Source organism: Astatotilapia calliptera, chromosome 11 (genome assembly GCF_900246225.1).
Source record: "Astatotilapia calliptera chromosome 11, fAstCal1.2, whole genome shotgun sequence".
Lineage (NCBI taxonomy): Eukaryota > Metazoa > Chordata > Actinopteri > Cichliformes > Cichlidae > Astatotilapia > Astatotilapia calliptera.
The window spans coordinates 25,673,712-25,692,392 of NC_039312.1; the positions used below are offsets into that span (position 1 = coordinate 25,673,712).

General features: G+C 38.5%; 3 protein-coding genes across 6 annotated transcripts; all 3 read left to right on the forward strand.

Annotated features, from left to right (window-relative positions):
- Positions 1-1,116: 1,116 nt before the first annotated feature.
- mrps15 (mitochondrial ribosomal protein S15) lies at positions 1,117-7,280 on the forward strand. Its single transcript, XM_026184858.1, has 8 exons — positions 1,117-1,396; positions 5,500-5,568; positions 5,672-5,747; positions 5,861-5,909; positions 6,016-6,100; positions 6,216-6,274; positions 6,648-6,839; positions 7,089-7,280. Exons 1-8 carry the CDS (start codon positions 1,252-1,254, stop codon positions 7,194-7,196), a joined length of 783 nt encoding a protein of 260 aa, XP_026040643.1. The 5' UTR covers positions 1,117-1,251; the 3' UTR covers positions 7,197-7,280.
- Positions 7,281-7,348: 68 nt separating this feature from the next.
- LOC113032160 (cornifelin homolog) lies at positions 7,349-9,882 on the forward strand. The gene is made up of 4 exons (XM_026184859.1): positions 7,349-8,569; positions 9,003-9,156; positions 9,239-9,375; positions 9,601-9,882. Exons 2-4 carry the CDS (start codon positions 9,045-9,047, stop codon positions 9,703-9,705), a joined length of 354 nt encoding a protein of 117 aa, XP_026040644.1. The 5' UTR covers positions 7,349-8,569; positions 9,003-9,044; the 3' UTR covers positions 9,706-9,882.
- Positions 9,883-9,972: 90 nt separating this feature from the next.
- On the forward strand, positions 9,973-17,025 carry oscp1b (organic solute carrier partner 1b). Of its 4 annotated transcripts, none has more exons than XM_026184856.1 (11): positions 9,989-10,520; positions 10,878-10,919; positions 11,556-11,710; positions 12,134-12,241; positions 12,742-12,822; positions 12,931-13,034; positions 13,448-13,576; positions 14,688-14,757; positions 14,853-14,992; positions 15,103-15,166; positions 16,168-17,025. In XM_026184856.1, exons 1-11 carry the CDS (start codon positions 10,409-10,411, stop codon positions 16,285-16,287), a joined length of 1,125 nt encoding a protein of 374 aa, XP_026040641.1. In that variant the 5' UTR covers positions 9,989-10,408; the 3' UTR covers positions 16,288-17,025. The 4 variants fall into 4 exon arrangements, with proteins under 4 accessions (XP_026040642.1, XP_026040641.1, XP_026040639.1 ...); XM_026184854.1 differs by having other exon boundaries at positions 9,992-10,520; positions 12,074-12,241; XM_026184857.1 differs by lacking the exon at positions 16,168-17,025 and having other exon boundaries at positions 9,973-10,520; positions 12,074-12,241; positions 14,853-15,015.
- The last annotated feature ends 1,656 nt before the right edge of the window (positions 17,026-18,681 follow it).

The following is an 18,681-nucleotide window of genomic DNA, read 5'->3' on the forward strand; positions in this document are numbered from 1 at the left end:
AGACACTTGACTAGTGGAGGACAAAAAGAAGAAGGGTCAGGCCTAAAAATTATCTACAGCAGACAACCAGCATCTGAAAGTCATGTTCTTAAGAAATAGGGGAAGGGGGGACTCACAAAGACTGGACATATTTCTCGAGTCTCTCTGGGATATAGGGAGAAAAGGGGAGAAAAGTTATATTACAAAAGTAATGTTAAGTTGAATTATACAAGAACTGGACTGAAAAATCAGTGGAAATTGATCTTGTAAAGCGGTGAATCCAAATGTAAAAATTTCAGGTTCAAAGAATCTTTAATAGGAGGTCAGAATAGAGAAAATGGAAGCTGTGTCCAGGTTCAGAGCTGCATTTCTTGTACGAATTAGTGGCAGAAATGTACCATCAGATTTTGATCCACCACACGACTCTGGAAAGTGTCTAATTAGCAAAGCTTCATTTTTCCAGTATGACAGTGATCCCAAACACACTGGAAAATGCAATAAAAAGCATACCTGCATAGAAATTAAACACAAAATGGATCATCATGCGTCCTGGATTGATCTCTCCAGAGTCCACATCTCAACATTATTGAATCAGTGTGGGATCATCTTGACAGAGAATGAAAGAAAAGGCAGTCAACATCCAGAGAACATTTGAATATCCTTCTGGAAGCCAGGAAAGTTATTCCTGAAGAATACTTCAAACTACAAGAAAGTTTGCCCAAGAGAGTCCTGGTTATGTTGAAGAATGTGGTCATACCAAATAATTTAGCATTGTACAAACTCTGTTTTTGTCTTATATATTGTATTTCCCCATTTCAATACACCAATTTCCCCTTTTCCCAGCAAAGAAACGGGTAGTATTTTAGGAGGTTTGCACAGCATTGTATGTCAGCAGTTATAAATTGACAGTTTATTACCATCAGTGCTCTTTTTACTGCTTTTTATTTAAAAGTAACAGTAATAATTTTGGGAGGGGGCACTTCTCATTAACTGTGACTGCTTCAATTATTAAACCAAACAATTGTCACTGAAAATAATAATAATAATGAAATGTAACGATGAAAGATTCCAAAAGTCGTTTTACGCTCGTTTTTATCGACGTGCTCTGGGATTGTTATTTTAGCCTAGTACAGCATCTCGCAATCGCTACTCGGCTAGTTTAGTCTAACCAAAATGGCGATCCTCATGTAGGGGTCGAGTGTGATTATTGGACGAATTTTTCAGCAGTTTTAGACAGTTTATTCTCCGTCCTTGTTATCTATACTGTGAGCCATGTTCACAAACATAGGCCTGAGGGCAGTTCTCAAGGTCCAAGCTAGTGTTTTGCGGGAAAGCTCGGCAGCTCTCTGTTGTGCTGCATCAGTCAAACCGTGGACGAACAGGTCGAGTTTACTGTCAGGACCAAACGTGAGAAGTGGTAAGTGTGAGGAAGACAAAACTTTCTTGTGGGTAAATATCAGTCAAAACATGTGTTTCTGTGAGCAGTTCGTAATTTCGCTAGGTCTTCTTGGGAAGTAACTAACACGAACGGCAGGCGGCACTGTTGGCGGAGCTACATGTTACCCTGATAAGCGGAAAGACCGCATACTTGACGTCTGAAACGATTTTCATCATAACGTACTCCAAAGTGTAGTAATCGGCTTTGCACAGCCTCCCTACGCAATTCATTTTTCTATCACACAGTTCTCTCCACACCACCAAGACAGTGTGAAGTTACTGGCAGGTGTTTCGTCAGCTGCTCAGCTACTTGTCATTGAAAACAGTCTTTCACAAAAACCCATATGTTCATATTTCTTTTGTTGAGTCTATGAAAAATGCCAAGTGTGGGATTTCTCATAGATTCTTACAGATTTGTAGAGTTTCAAATGTGTACAACTATGTGTGGCTGATATATTTTTTTTCAGGTAGGAGATGATGCCACACGCAAAACCAAGCAGTGTAAACGCAGGGCAGTTTCACAGTCTGAATTGGCTGTTGTTTTAAGTCCTGCTTCCTTTGTTGCAGATTTGCTCATTTTCCCTTCCAAAAACTTTCTGTGCATACGACAGTCTAAAAATATTAAAGTGCGCAAGGATCTCCTGGTGTGCACCAACCGGGTTACATCTTCATGTGGAGTCTTGATTCTCTTTTCATACTTTTCACACAGTCTCAGCTCCCACACAGATCAATAAATACATGCTGTGTGGAAAACTGGGACATCTGAGTTTTGCTTTTTGGGGGGGTTGATTTGTGTGTAATTTCTAAGTAGACAGGATAGCTTGTCAACTCTCAGATAGAGGGACTTTGAAGAGCCTCTCACAGCTCTTTTCACACACCTCCGTGTGCAAAACTGATGCCTGCTAATCAGAGGGTTGTTGCACACACAGGGTGTGAAACAAACAAAAAGAATATCAGAAATATTTTTGACACGAAGCCTCTAAAAGAGGACTAGGTAACAGTGTAGTGCTTTAGCTACTTGAAACTTTTCTCCCCTAAATGTTTTTGTGGTTATCTCCCCTTCTGCACTTCTTTGCTGCTTAATCTGATGCAATATCTTGCTTTCTTATCATAATATCTGGAGCATCTACAGAAGCTTTTCTTTCATTTTCCCCCTCAAGTCTACTAGAATATGACAGCTTTTTTTTCTTTCTTTTTTTTCTCACTGTTGCAGCCTATGCACTGACAGTCACAGGTTTGCCAGCCCTTCAGTGACAGGCATGAATAAGAGCTGTTTGGCTTGCAGGCCGCTTCTCTCTACAGTGCTATGACTAATACAGCAAATAAATACTTTTTAACCCAAGGTTTGTACGCTGTACACTGCAGTCTATCAGAATTGAAATCACCAGCAGTGTCTCAAGAAAAATGTATGCTACCTTGAAATTTTTTACTTTGGTTTCTGCTGTTGATAACTTTAAAATAAGGTACAGAGAATTTCTATTAAACTATTCTCAACAGCAAAGATTACTGCCAGGTGAAAACTCAGTGAAAAGCTCTTTCCTGATGAGTTTCCTTCAGTGGATTGCAATATTAGTTGCACACGTTGGTGGATTTTTGAAGGAGGGCTGAACTGTCGCATAACATTAGAGAGGAAGTGACATCATTTGCTGTTTTGATATTGAAAACCACTGCTCTTATCGCCATCTGATATGTACATAGTTGCGTTTTAGGGTGAGTGTTTGACAACCGTTTTAGAAAGATTATCTTAGTTTTACTCTACAAGTTTCTCCATCAGTCACGCAAATTAAGCTTCATGAGTCGTTTCATCATCCTGTAGATTTCATTTACGTATTTTTTTTTGTTTTGTTACAATAAATCAATGATTTTCTGACAACTCAGCTTGCAGCAGAAATGTTTTTATTATGTATTATCCCAGAGAGGTGTTTCTCTACAAATAGGATAGTCAAGTTATCCCAGAACTTAGGGGTCTGCTTATGCTACCCTATTACCTGGTGTGTTTTTGAATCATTTCCATTCATGCTTATAGGAAGGAAGATCTTAGAGTATTTCGGGATAATATTTAGAGGGACAATACTCCTCATAATTTAAAATAGCTTATTCACAAATAAATGTTAGAGATTATAAGTAACTTTCAGGCTTTGTTGTTTTTCATACAGCTCTCTTACGCTCTTGCTGTGTCTTTGGGCTTATTTGTCACACTCATATTTCAGATCATCAAACAAACTTCAATAGAAGATGAGAACCCAAGTAAATAGAAAAGGCTTTTTTTTTTTTTTTTTAGTGATTTCATTTATTAAGAGAAAAAAAGTTACCCAAACCTACCTCAACCTACCTCAACCTATGTGGAAAATTAATTCATCTAAATCTAAGAACACTGTGTTACCTTTGGCAGTCATTCATTTGCAATAAGTGGCAATGAGTCCTTCACATCATTGTGGAGGAATTTTTGGCTCACTCTTTGTGGAATTCTTTTAGTCACAATGACATGAAAGGTCATGTCAAAGCATTTCTATCAGATTTAAGTCTGGACTTTGAATAAACCACTCCAAAACTGTCATTGTATTTTTAATTTTCTGTTGTTTGCTTTGTTTTGGGGGTTTTTTTTGTTTTGTTTTTTGTCTTTTCTGTTGTTGTTTTAAAGCCATTCAGAGGACCTGCTGGCTTGTTTTTGATCATTGTCCTGTTGCATAAGCCAAGTGCGCTTGAGCTTCAGGGTACAAAATGATTGCTGGACATTCTCTTACGGGATTTTCTGGTAGAGCGCAGAATTCATAGTTCCGTCGATTACAGTAAATCATTCACCTCGAGAAGGAGCAACAGGAATCAAACTTGACTATTTTTATTATGTGCTTATGATGCTGACCCCAAAGGTTTTTGAGCGATCAGCAAGATTAGCAGCAGTGGTTTCTGCCCCGGAACTTCCCCATAGATGCGAGTGTTTTGAGTGTCTTCCAAAGACCAAGGAACTGATCGTGGACTTCAGGAAGACATTGTGGAGGACTATAAATACCTTGGAGTACACATTGACAATAAACTGGACTGGGCTAAAAACACCACAGCACTTTACAGGAAGGGCCAGAGTCGTCTCTATTTTTTGAGGCGACTGAGGTCCTTCAACATCTGCCAGAAAATGCTGAGGATTTTCTATGAGTCTGTGGTGGCCAGTGCGATCCTCTATGCTGTTGCATGCTGGGGGAGCAGGCTGAGGGTCGCAGATGCCAACAGACTTAATAAACTAATCCGTAAGGCCAGCAGTGTTGTGGGGATGGAGCTGGACTCCCTCAAGGTGGTGTCGGAGAGGCGGATGCTGTCCAAGATAAAGACAATGTTGGATAACACCTCCCACCCACTCCATGACATGCTGGTCAGTCACAGGAGCTCGTTCAGTGAGAGACTGAGATTACCGAAAAGCACCACTGAACGACACAGGAAATCATTCCTGCCTGTGGCCATCTCCCTGTACAACGCATCCACTTAACACACTGTTTGCTGCTACAACTACACATGTTTCTTTTCCAAATATTTATTTATAAGTGACTTATGTATGTATGTATGTATGTATGTATGTATGTATGTATATATATGTATATATTGTACTATTCTTAGTTAGTGTATTGTCTGTCTTGTCTTAATGTTGGTTTAAAATGGAGCACTGTAACAAAAAATAATTTCCCCCAGGGATCAATAAAGTATTCTGATTCTGATTCTGATTTTGGAATCATGAATACTGACCTCAGCTGAGGAAATTGAGGCCTTTTTTAATAAAATAAATCATTAGCAAAGCAACGATTCCCTTGTTCCCTTCTACTTTCAAAATGAGTTTAATCTCCTAAGCAGTGGCTCTGTAGTGTAGTGTTTTACACATTTGCCAGACAAGTGAACAATCCCCAATTCGATCCCTTGAGGGAGAATTAGATCCCTGGAGGGAGGCACAAATCCTTTCGGGGTTACATCATGAGAGAATCCGGCCAAACCAAACACGTGGAGCTACCTGCTGTGGTGATCTCTTGTGAATAACAACTGAAAGTAACATTTTGAATCTACTAAACGTGAATGTTTGCAGTGATGCATCTGATTTCTCAGTTGCAGGAAGCTTTGCTGTTCCACAGCCAGTGAGACACTATGCCCGGGCTGCAAAGAAGAAGAAGACAGGTATTTAAGAGGAACTCTCATCACCATAGTGTGCGCATGTGATTATTTATAAATGTGTACATAAGTTAAAGAAAGAAAAATCCAAAAAGTATTTTTCCTCCAGGACCTGAGAGCCAACTCAACGATCTTCCTCCAACAATGCTGAAGATGGATTATGCAGCTGTTCCCCTTGCTCAAACGTAAACATATACAAAATGATTAAAATTCAGACTTTCTATTAATTATTTTATAAAAGTGGACGCACATAGTGATTGGTCTACTCTTCTAACACTATTGTATTTTCTGCTAACAGAACTGATGATCTTGTCAAAAGGCTTCTTTCACTGGAGTTGGCTAGTCATGTAAGTTTGTCTTTTTTATGTACATTGTTTGGCCCTCTTGTGGGAAAGCAGAGGCATAAACAAGTAGTTCAGCGTTAATAACTAATAATAATAATCTCATCTTCAGAAAGAAAAGCTACAGCTAAAACAAGAACAGCTAATTGCAAAGGTCCAGAGAGATGAGAGTGACCGAAGCTCAGAGGAAGTACAAGGTGAGGTGCTATATTTTTCATTATGTTGCACATAGTTTCTTCACTGAAAAAAACACGGGATACAACTTTTATTTATTATGCGATGTTGAAATTCTCCTGTTCTTTCTCTCCTCAGTGGCTATATTGACTGCTAGAATCCGAAACTACCAGGAACATTTGCAAAAACATCATAAGGTGAGAATAAAATGCATTTAAATTAATCAGCAGGTTGACAGATTAAAATGACGTAACACATGTAGAGCACTTGACTCTCACCACTGGAAGTTTCATGTATGAATACGTCTCTCCACATTTCCTCTCTGCTTTTGTGAGGCCTGCATGTGCTACAGGATATCCTGTGTACTCCCCCACATTAAATAAAAAGATGCGTAGCATGGCCAAGGTCGGAAGTTTCCGTGTTACATCATAGCCTAAACAATTTTATTAAAATTAACAACTGTTTTTATGTGGCATGACGAAGCAGCTGTTCCTCAGTAGGTGTCCTGATTTCTAGCGCATGTTGCTCTGTTTGTATTTACTTTCGATATTCTGTGTTGTTTGATGCTAGGATAAAGCAAACAAGAGGCGAATGCTTATGGCCATTGACCGAAGGAAAAAGATTTTGAAACACCTTCGGTTGATTCGCTACGATGCCTTTGAGAAAGTGTGTGAGCAGCTGGGCATCACATACACCTTCCCCCCAGAGTACTACAGACGGGCCACCCGTCGCTGGATGGCCAAGAAAGAATTCTGCATTAAGGTAGCAAATAAATGAAGCTGTTATTTATTAAGTCTACATCATCTCTGCACATTAATGTATACTCATATCTGTTGGGAAAAACGTAAAACTTTCCATTACACACAAGTGTAATGGAAGTGTAGCATATAGAGCATCTAGGGCATTACTCAAGCCTTCTGGAAACTCTTCTCTATACATTAAAGGTGTTATTTTATGCCCCCCACTAACACTTGGTCATATGTGTTTGTGTGTCTGTGTGTGTCATCTCAGGTCTTCAAAGCAGTGCAAAAGCAAAAAGCAGAGCAGAGGCTGAAGATAAAGCAGAGTTCAGGCTCCACAGACACGGAGTCAGCAAAGACAAATGCAGCTGAGATCTAATGAGACAAAAGCCACAATCTGTACACCTTCAGATGTAGTGATGTATCATGTAGATAAATAAATGGTTTTCCCATGCTGCCGTCACACGATTTTACTTTCTATTGTTGTCATTCTGATACCAGAACTGTCTGGAGATGTCAAAGATTAATAAGAATAAAATATCTGAGAAAGCTGGGTTGGAATAATCCTCCAAATTGTAATTGAACTAAAGCATGACTTCTAGATGTATTAATTTAAGATCTCATTTTAGAAAACCAGGAAGCCAGAAACTCAAGTATAGTATTAATATGCTAATTAGAAATAAACCTACACTGCAAATTCTCCATTTTATCTGAGAGGATACTCTGTGTTAAACCACCATGGCAAAAAACTAGCGCTAAAATATTATCACTAGATCGACTCTGTGCGTTATTATGGCTTCATATCAGCACCGGTGTGTGTTTTGTTTTTGTTTTTATGTTTTGTTAATCAGCTGTCAGTGGCAGTTCACCTCATTTGTACCAAGTTGAGGCATATCAGATAAGGACTTCTTCCTGGAAGAGTACTGTTGAAGCAGTATTCAGGCTTTGTGGAAACATGAGATTGACTTAATCCAACTATGTTTAGGGTCATAAAATGCTTGTTGGTAGAATGCAGTATCATTTATCTTTTTGAGTGTTGTTTAAATGTACAGTAAGTTAATTCAAGTTAGAGAGAAATTGTTAAAAAAAAATCTAATTAAGAATTCCTGACATTCCTGGCATAGTGTTATATTGGTAAAAATTGGTGAGGTTGCTAAAGCATCGGATTTAAATGTACAACATCACGAGGCAAGGTTAATTTAATTCTCATATAGGGTATAACAAGACCGACATTTTCATTAAAAGCTATTTTTACATTATACATTAATATGAAAAGAAGGCTTTAGTTTCGTATAGTTTTGTGCTTATTCAAATCCTGAGTAAATCCATCCCTTCTTTTGCATACTGCACTAGTGATATAGTGTTCTAATAGATTAAAACCTCAAGACAAGAACGTGTTGCATTTGTGGGTGTCATATGAAAGTGTGACCTTAACAATTCTAACTGCATGGCTTCCCTGAAGTCTACTGATCTGTCATGAGATCAGAAAAACTTTAAACTCTCAGTCACATACATGTGCTTGTGACCTTGTGATTTGAGGTTGTACACTTTATCAGACTAAAAAAAAAAAAGAAGCAATTCCTGTTAATGGACTGATTTTTTGCCAGTGAATCGCCACAGATCTTTGTCGTCCCCAGAAAGTGCAGGCTGTTGCCAAACCAGCGTTTCACAGCTCAAGCTCGTCACAATTTCCTGTGTGGTGTGCAACTTGTCATTTTGAGCAGGTGGAGCTCATACTCTCACACTCTTCTGGTAAGTGACACCATTTTTTCCTTTCGCAGCAGATAAACTTAAAAGTTAAATATTCTTAAATTAAACATAAAAATTATATTTGCAATTCGTGCGCATGTTATAGTTAAAAGTTGGCCTTTCCGTTATGGCTGCCTTGATACAAGATAACATGGGCTTTCATTTGTTCTTTGGGTTAAAAACCACATACATGACTCTCTTTCATACGATATTGTGAAAATAGTCCATGTTACACTAACGTATTCCTGCAACAATGTTTTATTTAGAAATATATATTTTACAGGGAAAGTCCAAAAAGTATTTTTTAAATCATAATTTGATTTACCTCAAATGACAGAGTAAACTGTTGCATGCTGTGTTGAGGAGGGTTTTCTGTAAATATGTGATGTTAATTAGTGTGCAAATATCTAATGCTCTCTAATATGTTTTTGACTAGGTACTTAAACCACAGAGCAAATAAACAGACCAAGTAATCCAAATGTCAAACCCAGTGGTCACCCATCAACCAGGTGCTGGCGGCTATGGGACTAATGTTCAAACAGGAGAGTGGAGCACAGGCTTGTGTGCCTGCTGCAGTGACTGTTTGGTCTGTAAGTACAAGGCACATCATTTGTGCATGCACACTTTGTTTTGTTCGTTTTAGACATTCATAAATGTACTCGTGTTGTTTAGGTGCCGTCGGTTGTTTTTGTCCACTGGCACTGAGCTGCTACACAGCAAATAAGTATGGTGAAAACTGCTGTTTGGGTTGCGTGCCTGGAGGCTTAACAGCCATGAGGACTCACATGAGATTAACCTATGGTATTCAGGTATGTTACCCATGCAACTCAATGCAGTTATTATAAAATCCAAACTTCAGAATACCGTACCTTATGCAATTAGTCTTTAGGTTGTAAGTATTGCACGTATGATAGTCTGTTTCAGTCTTGCTTTTATGAAAGACACAGATTTTGCAAACATGGGAAATTTTGTGCGTTTCCCACAATTGAGAAATCTGCAACATTTCTGTAATTTATGCAATCTTTTAACCACAGGGAACAATATGCAACGACGCCTTGATGATCTTCTTCTGTGGACATTGTGAAATGTGCAGGATGGCAAGAGAAATCCGCATCAGGAATGGAGAGATTTCACAGTAACAAGAGTTTTTCATGATGCTCAGCTATTGTGGAAGTAGCTTGTTTACCCATGGAGCTTTCATGCAAACCAAAAAAAGCATTTAATGAAGTATGCATTTATGTGTGTATTAAATCTTTGGCCCTAACTTGCAAGAGCAATTGTGTATTATTGTAAATAAAGTGCATTTTCAACAGGCATCACATTTTTTGAACAACTTTTTGAAATTTGATGGCTCACCTTATATCATTTATTTCTCAACGTAAGAGTTATGCAACTAAAAACGTCCAAGAAAGCTTCTAGAAAAGATTGTTGGGTATTATCGTAAATCAGTTGTGAGCAGCTGAGTAAAAGGTTGATCTTCCTTATGAATTATAATATCGTTATAATTGTCATATAAGTCGAATTGTACTGGTTAGAATGCTTAGACTTGCCATGAAACCACTGGTTTGCATTATATTATATATAATTATATAATATGTATGACTACATGGTGAAAAATGGTCCATCTATCTCTAATCAGTGAGCTCCTAATTTACAACGCGGTTGTACCTCGTCTAATCCCGCCCCTTTCTTTTACGTATTTACTACATAGGGCTCTGATTGGCTATTTATTTCGTGGCCTGGCAACCAGAAGCGGCTTTACCAAACAGACAGACCACCCACCAGCTAAAACATTCGAGCTAGCTGTTTTGTCTGGAAAGATTCAGCTGTTCAAATTCCATCATGTCTTCAAGGACTCTGCCGCTGCTTTTCATTAATCTCGGCGGGGAAATGTTGTACATCCTAGACCAGCGTCTCCGAGCTCAGAATATCCCTGCTGACAAAGCTAAGAAAGGTAGCTAGTTTAGCAGCTTTCCAGCTAGCAACACAATTGTTATCCTGTTCAGAAAAAATATTAATGTTAGACCGCAGTAAGTGCACATGTATGTTGTTCGTTTACTTGTTTCTGTATTGATGATGTCGGTGTCTCTGTCGAATCAGAAAGTCAAAATAAGACATGTCTTTTCGTAGGAGAGTGTGACTGGAAGCCCTGTAAAACAATTGTGTATTGTTGCCGCTCTGTCAGTTCAAAAGATATCACTGGTTTGTTGTAAAATGATATTAGATGATGTTAAGCATTAACCACCAGCACACGTGGCAGTCTTAAAATCAGCTGTTTACTTACGTACCATTTCCCTTTGGATTGATAAAGTTTCCACAATACCTGGCTGGATAGAGGCGGACAGAAAGAGAGGTATTATTACAAGATGCAATGAGGCGCTGATGCATTAGTAGCTCTTTTGCTCTGCTTTGGCTTAGCCTGAACCCATGCCATGCGTAAATAATGAATGAATAACGGATGAGCTGACAAACAATGTCCTGCTTCATTGGTTGTAACAACCTTTCTTATGTGTGTCTGTATTCCAAAACTCCAGTTTTCAAGCTTCCAAGGTGGCGTTCGCATACATATGCTGGACAAATTACTTCACTTCATGAACCAAAGTGAATTAGTCATATACCTTGAACCCCCAGTAAGTTAGCCACAAAATAATGTTACTTTCCCAAACTTGAGTGATCTAAAATGTAAGCACTTTTTAAGTAAACCCTAAAGGTTTAGTTAAGGTAAGTATTGCTCCTGCAATACTGGTAAAAAAAAAAAAAAAAAGGCAAAACCTCCCCCCACCCTCCAAAAAAACATCTTTGGCTGTAGGATTTCTGATAAATAGGTCTGCTGCTTTGTTAGGGTCTTTGGGTTTCAGCTCTGGGTAAAATCGTTTTCGGCAATGTAGAGTGTAGAGCGCTAATCTGCCTGCTTCTGAGCTAATAGTATGGGAAGGGCATTTGTCTAACCTTAATTAACATTTTGTGCTTTAATTGCTTGTCTGAATAGTTATGAATGACATCATCACCACCATGTTTAACAAAAAGTTCCTGGAGGAGCTTTTTAAGCCACAGGAGCTTTATTCCAAGAAGGCCCTACGAACCGTGTTTGACAGGTTGGCCCACGCATCCATAATGAGACTCAATCAAGCTAGTATGGACAAGGTAAGACATCATGTATTCATATACAGCCTGTGTGTTTTTAATTTACTCTTGTGCTCCCAATATTTTGTTTGCATTTTTAATTACAAGCATTGACTTTCTATCCATGCACCAGTTACATTTCTTCAAAACCACACAGAGATGTTTTTATCACAGCCTTTTCATTATGCATATTGGATCTACATTAGATTTGCCTTCATGCCAATCAATATAAATCAAGTGTATAATGTAACATTTTTGTTGTGTTTAAGCATAAGGCACATTCATTTACATACTATGTCTCCCTCTACTGTTTATCACTCAACAACAGCATGCATTTTTCTGATGCCTAAGACAATGTGTTGATGAATGTGTCCCTGTTCATAGCTCTATGACTTGATGACCATGGCTTTTAAGTATCAGGTGCTTCTCTGTCCACGACCTAAGGACATCCTCCTTGTGTCCTTCAACCACATGGATGCAATCAAAGACTTTGTGAAAGATACTCCCAGCATTCTCAGCCAGGTTGATGAGACTTACCGACAGCTGATAGAGGTACTACATGTGGGACTTTGCTGTCTTCACATTTGTTACAAGAAAATATAGTCAGAAATATTTTATATTGCTTGTGGGGATTTTTTTTTTCCTGCAGTTTGCAGCAAGATGTATATGGTTTTAAAAAAAGTAGCATGCAAAGAAGCTCCCCTTGGTTAACTACATAAAGATAAATGAAGAAGATAAGAAAAGCTCATGGGGGAAAGAAAATCAAGGACATTCTTAATAAGAGTGTAATCACGTGGCATATGAACTGGTTTAACACTCTTATACTGCAGCTGGTGATGTACTGAGAGTCACTACTTCTCCTCAGGCCTTCTCCTCCAAGACAAAACTCACCTCTTGTGTTAGAAATGACCAAGCAAGCTATGAAGGCCCACTTAAGACAAAGAAAGCCATCTAAGCTAGCGATTTCAATTCTGTGTTGCCAGTACCTCCAGCATAAATAAATGTTTTCATCAGTTTAGATTTTTTTTTTTAATACCAATATGTATTTTTAGATGTATACGCCTTTGTCCAGTGGTGAATTCCAGCTGATTAGACAAACTCTTCTTATCTTCTTTCAAGACATGCATATAAGGGTGAGTCATCATTTGTGACTTTTTATTATGAAGATGGTATAACTAATTTTTTCCTGCTTGTTCAGTTAATGTTTACTTTCTCTGTGTTTGTACCTTCTTCTATGGCAGGTATCTATTTTCCTCAAGGACAAAGTGCAGAATTCAAATGGCCGCTTTGTTCTTCCCACCAGTGGTCCTGTGCCCCATGGCACTCAAGTCCCTGGCTTGATAAGGTACCACAGTAAAGAGCTCTTATCCCTCAGACCCAGGCAGTCTGAAGTTTAAAGAATATTGTCAATGAGTAAGACTAAATAAGTGGCTTTGATAATATACTCTTTCTCTTTTCATTGAACTTTAATGTCTGCCGCTTTGTCTTGCATATTGTCTCTTTGCTATCTTACTTGGACACCGTAATCTGATTTTACGTAAGCTTATCTGTAGCTAATTGCATTACAGAGGTCTCGTTCAAGAAGTATTTGACTTCTAATTTTAGATACCGTGCATGTTTAGCTTGGATCAAAATTCTTAAGGATTTGCTGTGTGAAACATTTAAGCAGGAAATAAAGGCTCTTTATCATACTATGTACTAAATGCTTTCCTGTCTCTATTTCTCTCGCGTGCGTGCGTGCGTGTCATTTTTTTGTAGGATGTTCAGCTGTACAGGTGAGGAATTCACCAGGCTGAAGTTCAATAATGGAGGGAACTATACCACTGCACTCCGTGAAGGATCTTTTGACATCTTTGGTGATAGAGTCACAAAACTGGGCACAAACATGTACGATGCTGGAATCTTCCCTTATATAAACATGCCTTGTTGTTTTTATGCAGTTTTCATTTTTTGTGATAGTAAGCCAGGACGAGATGGATTTTAAGCACACAAAAGAGAAATTACCCGATTAACCTTTATAAAGGATAATGAAAGGAACTGCAAAAGCACCCTTGAGGTAGTGTATTGTGTTAAGGATCATTATCTTGTTGTGGACGGCATCTTTATTTTTCTTTTCTTTTTTTTTTCTTTTTACAATCAACTTTTTTCTTTCCTTTTTTTTTTGTTTTTTTTTTTAAACTAATACTGTGTTTAGTTTCCAGAATTTGCTTAAATTAATTAATTCTTCTTTCTACTAGTTGCACTGGCTACCACAAGAGCCTAAAACATATCAAATTCAACCTATCCTGCACAGCTGGAGAGGGGTGCATTTGATTAAAATCACCATCCTTTTATTCTACACATATACCTTTGCTGAATGTAGCTCTAAAAATGTCAGTCTGTAGTACTTGTTTCCACAATGCACAAGGTTTGGTTTAGGTGTTGATTTGCAAACGTCTGATGCTTAGTTTTGTGGTAAGGATACAGGAAATGTTTTCTTCTGATGGTGGTCATGTTTGCACAGCTGTTGCAGCACAACAGAACAGTTCAGCTTCGTGTTAAATCTTCCCGAAGGCCTTTTGCATTCAAACAACAGCTTTTTTTTTTTTTAGTAATCCTACAATTTCTCTCTGAAAGTTCTCTTAGTTTTCCAAACCCCACCCTCTGTTTTTGCTAATAATTGATGTGTTTCAGAATGATAGGCAGCTGCTTCCATTGCTTAAGCTGTGAATTGTTCATTAAAAGCTTAAGCAGTGAGTCACAGCTTTGAAAATTTCATCATCTGGCATTTCCTTGTGAAGTATGTGCACAAAGCCCTAAAAACCAAATTTTGGTCTGACACTAGTCAAAACTTAACAGAGCACAGATGTCTTGGTGTGCATTGTTTCCTTTTTCACTTTAAAATTGTACAAACCATTCTTACAATGTTGAAAGACTGTTTCATTGTCAGTGTTTGAACACCATTGTATGTTGACACGTTTTCTCCCTTTTTAAAAAAAAAAACAAAACCCAAATGTAGGTACAGTGTAAGTCGCCCAGTGGAAACTCACATGTCTGGCACATCTAAAAATTCTGCTCAGCATACAAAGGTGAAAACTGACAATTTCAATAACGCACAAAACGATTATAAATGTAAAGCATACAACTTCACTTTTAAATTTAACACACCGTTGTGTGTCAACAGGTCAGCGCTGCTCCAAACCCTCTGGCCAAAGAGGAACTGAACCTGCTGGCCAGGTTAATGGGAGGGTTAGAAGTTCAGAAACCAGGAAACGCAGACACTGGCTTCCGAATTAGCCTCTTTGCTACTGACGAAGAAGAAGAGTGAGTGTCCATATGTATCAGATGTAATGATTTCATTACTATTCCAAATGTGAAAAATACTTTTTATTTTCTTTGAAACAATCAGAAGTAACACTGTGACTCTGTTACAGAGAGGCATTAATATCAAGACCCGATGAGCTTTCATGTGGAGTCATAAACATCCAAGCAACCAAGGTAAATCTAAATGACCTTAAATCGCAGCCAACTTGTGTAGGAAAGCTGCATATCCAGCATTTTTTGGTGTGTGTGTGTGTGTGTGTGTGTGTGTGTGTGTGTGTGTGTGTGTGTGTGTGTGTGTGTGTGTGTGTGTGTGTGTGTGTGTGTGTGTGTGTGTGTGTGTGTGTGTGTGTGTGTGTGTGTGTGTGTGTGTGTGTGTGTGTAATTGGCATATTTATTTACAGAAAAGCAATTTGTCATCAAAGGGTAGACTATAAAATTAAAAATCTCAGTATTGTTGTTCTTTTCAACACTATGAGAACTTTGTTGTTGTTGTCACTGCAGAAACTACACAACTGATTACATACCAGGAAAACTTACAAAATTACACTGGTATTTGTTATGCTTTAGACAATCTGCTTCCCTTTCCCTTCTATCTCTGATGGGGTGCTGCTCTTCTCCCACTTTAACCTCCATATATAAACATCTTGCTTTTCCAGTGAAATGAAACGTATCTGAAAACAGACCTTAGTTCTGAAAAATCTCAATGCATGATCAGGACTCTTCATGGAATTATTTGAATTATAGGACTCATTGTAACAGCCATGAGCACAGCTTTCATAGAGGTTCTAGACTGTTTATTAAAGTAGCATCCGTCAAACAGCAGGTGAAAAAGGATACATTTCAGATCCGAACAAATGCCCTATTGCTCGCCCCTTTGAACCAAGAAGCAAGAGAGGTAAACTTCAAAAAGACTGAATCAAGGCTTCTTATCTCTGACAGGGGGGAGCGGGGGAAATCCAGTCGAACCACTGATGGACTATTTGTTCCTGCCTCTGATAAAACCTTTATTGCACTGAGGGCTAAATGTTACTTATCTCAGTGTTGGGCTTAAGACTGTATAGTAATTGATTCAAGATGTGAGGCTTTGCCAGACCAACCAGATTTACTGTGATGAGGCTCAAATCCCTGTAATGGCCCATCCAACACTCTGATTGGTGCGTTTTATTGTCTTTCAGGACCAGCAAGCCAATGCAGAGTTGGCCAAGATCATGGGTGAATTTACAGAGTCAGGAGATCAGTCTCCCAGTGTCAGCAACAAAGGGGACGACCTTCTGGCCATGATGGACGGTTTGTGACATGGTCACAGTGACAGAAATGGCCAGGGATTGGGAACATTGCGTTGTCAACAGTCCGCACTACTAAAGACCAGTCTGCTTTCCATACCTGCAAATGCACTACAGCAGAATCGCATGCAGCCAGAAAAACTGCTTGCTCAAGTGCTTTTACAAAGCAGGTGTGAGCAGTTTTGTTGTCAGACGATCAGCTGCATATTTGCATTCAAGAACAAAGAATGTGTGGTGAGGCAAGCATTAAGCTGTAATAGTATGTTTGCTGTAAACACAAAGGTATTTCGGTTCAATGTACAGTTGGCTTATTGTATATTAGTTTATTGACCATGTGATAATAGCAAAACAAGTGTTTATACAGTGCAATATCTTGCAGCTTTTATTCTATTCTATGTAATATTCTTTAAATTATTTTAACAGTTGCAATGACCGAACAGTTTGAGTCAATTTTCAGACTGAGTCCACAGTTTGGTGGTTCTTTATTTCTAATTATTCCCCTTTTGAATTGTATCTTAATTTACACCATCCAGAGAAGAAGTTTGTGAATTCTTCTGTTCTAATGAACAAGTGACTACGTGATGAGAGAACTGGAGGAAACCCAAGTGCTCTTTTTCAGTGTGACATGAATTCTTTAGTCTTTATTTGGTAACAAATGTGTTTATCATACTGTTCTACCTTAAAAGAGTCTGAGGAGCAACTTGTAAGACATATTCCATTATCCTGTGATGTGTATGTAAAGTATAGAAATGTGCTTATAGAAATGAGTACATTGTTATAGTATAGCATAATGCAATATGACTGTGTAATATGTAAATATGTTTATTGCGTATACTTGATTTTCTATGTAGGCGAGTCCATATTGCTGCTTTTATTGAATGTGCAGTGTATTGTTTGGGGGGTTTGATTTTGGGGTTGTTTTTGTTTGTTTGTTTTTAAATAAAAAACAAATCTAATCTCTTGAACAGATTATTGTATTAAATGCATCACCAGTTTGGGTTCTGATGCAACAAAGTGTTAATACTGGCATGAACCTTGAAACAGCTTGTTGTAGTTAACACTTTCAAGCAGTAGGTGGCGCGATCTGACTTTGCAACACAGTTTGTATTAAGCAATGTATCACACGGGACTCCACTTAGTTAAAATCCTGCAAAAAAAAAAAAGTGATCACTGTGGAGGACTCAATGAAGTGCATTTTAAAAGTCAGAGCAATTAAGGCTTTGTATGCTTAAGCATTTACCAGCAAATTTGAAAACTACAATCACCATGCTTCAATATCTCCACAAAACTTCTCTTCTGCAGTACAAACACCTAATGAGAACTGCTACTGAAACAGTTGTCTCTTGTACGTGTTATGTCTGCAGTCAGACTGTGATTGTCTCACACTCACGCACACACACATCAAAATGGAGCATACCATGCAAGAAAAACATGCTGAGACACTTCTCCAGATTGATGTTGGGGAGGAGGATTCTGGTGAGGTCTTCCCAATAATCTTGGCAAAGGGGAGACAAGAAACACTGTATGCCCTAAGGATACAGCCTACTTCCAAAACAAACAGAAACTTAAGCTCATACCAGTCATCCTGCAAGACTCTTTATTAGAATCAGCCACCTGAATCAGCAGCACTTCAGAAGAAACAATGCTTCACCATAAAGCTTTGCAAACAAAAACTGCACTTCTTGTTCAATTGGTGCACGCAGTAATATAAAAAGGGGGGTGATTTTGAATTAATAATGTCCATGCAGCCTTGTCCTAAGCATGATAACAACAACCCTCTAACAGGTTTTCCCATAGACCCCATGTTTGAGTTATGATTCAGTTTCCTCTTTAAAAACTGTGGGCAGGACACTATAAAGCCACAGGGTGACATGCGTTTCATGTGGCTGGGGGTATATGCTCGGCTGAGTCAAGGCAGGAAGACTAGTGCAACTCAAATAAGGATCTGATATTTAGGTTGCCCTCTCTGTGTCTGTCACATCTTCCCACTGGTTTGAAACTGGTACACGTGGGTGGAATTTAAGGTCAAGGTAAGTCTAAATTGAGATAGGTGGGCTCTCCTAAATGCCACTGTCATTCAAGACTGTTTTTACTGAGTAAATGACTAAGACTTTTACTTTTGAGTGGGGTCTACTGGTTGGCTGTTGCTGAATAACATACAGAGAGCCCTTGTCAAGAAGACATTTCTCCAAATTGATCTAGAAGAGAGGGACCAGATATCGTAAATATGTTATGTATTTATCAGATGAAGATCTGAATGAATTCAGTGATACACAGTTTCACTGAGTCATATGGTTGACCTAAATTAAGTGTACTATGTAGGTCATTAAAGAGAATCTGCAAGGTAAAGCCTTATGAAGCAACAATTCAGAGATCTCCTTACGTAATTGTGCACGAAACAGTTAA

Excerpts from the sequence above, each read along its gene's own strand:
- mrps15 (XM_026184858.1), top strand. The coding sequence starts at position 1,252 with ATGTTCACAAACATAGGCCTGAGGGCAGTTCTCAAGGTCCAAGCTAGT. Across the intron at positions 1,397-5,499 it reads AGGACCAAACGTGAGAAGTG|TTGCAGGAAGCTTTGCTGTT; the intron begins GTAAGTGTGAGG and ends CTGATTTCTCAG. Across the intron at positions 5,748-5,860 it reads GCTGTTCCCCTTGCTCAAAC|AACTGATGATCTTGTCAAAA; the intron begins GTAAACATATAC and ends TTCTGCTAACAG.
- oscp1b (XM_026184854.1), top strand. The coding sequence starts at position 10,409 with ATGTCTTCAAGGACTCTGCCGCTGCTTTTCATTAATCTCGGCGGGGAA. Across the intron at positions 13,577-14,687 it reads ACAAAACTGGGCACAAACAT|GTACAGTGTAAGTCGCCCAG; the intron begins GTACGATGCTGG and ends ACCCAAATGTAG. Across the intron at positions 15,167-16,167 it reads TAAACATCCAAGCAACCAAG|GACCAGCAAGCCAATGCAGA; the intron begins GTAAATCTAAAT and ends ATTGTCTTTCAG.
- LOC113032160 (XM_026184859.1), top strand. The coding sequence starts at position 9,045 with ATGTCAAACCCAGTGGTCACCCATCAACCAGGTGCTGGCGGCTATGGG. Across the intron at positions 9,157-9,238 it reads CTGCAGTGACTGTTTGGTCT|GTGCCGTCGGTTGTTTTTGT; the intron begins GTAAGTACAAGG and ends CGTGTTGTTTAG. Across the intron at positions 9,376-9,600 it reads GATTAACCTATGGTATTCAG|GGAACAATATGCAACGACGC; the intron begins GTATGTTACCCA and ends TTTTAACCACAG.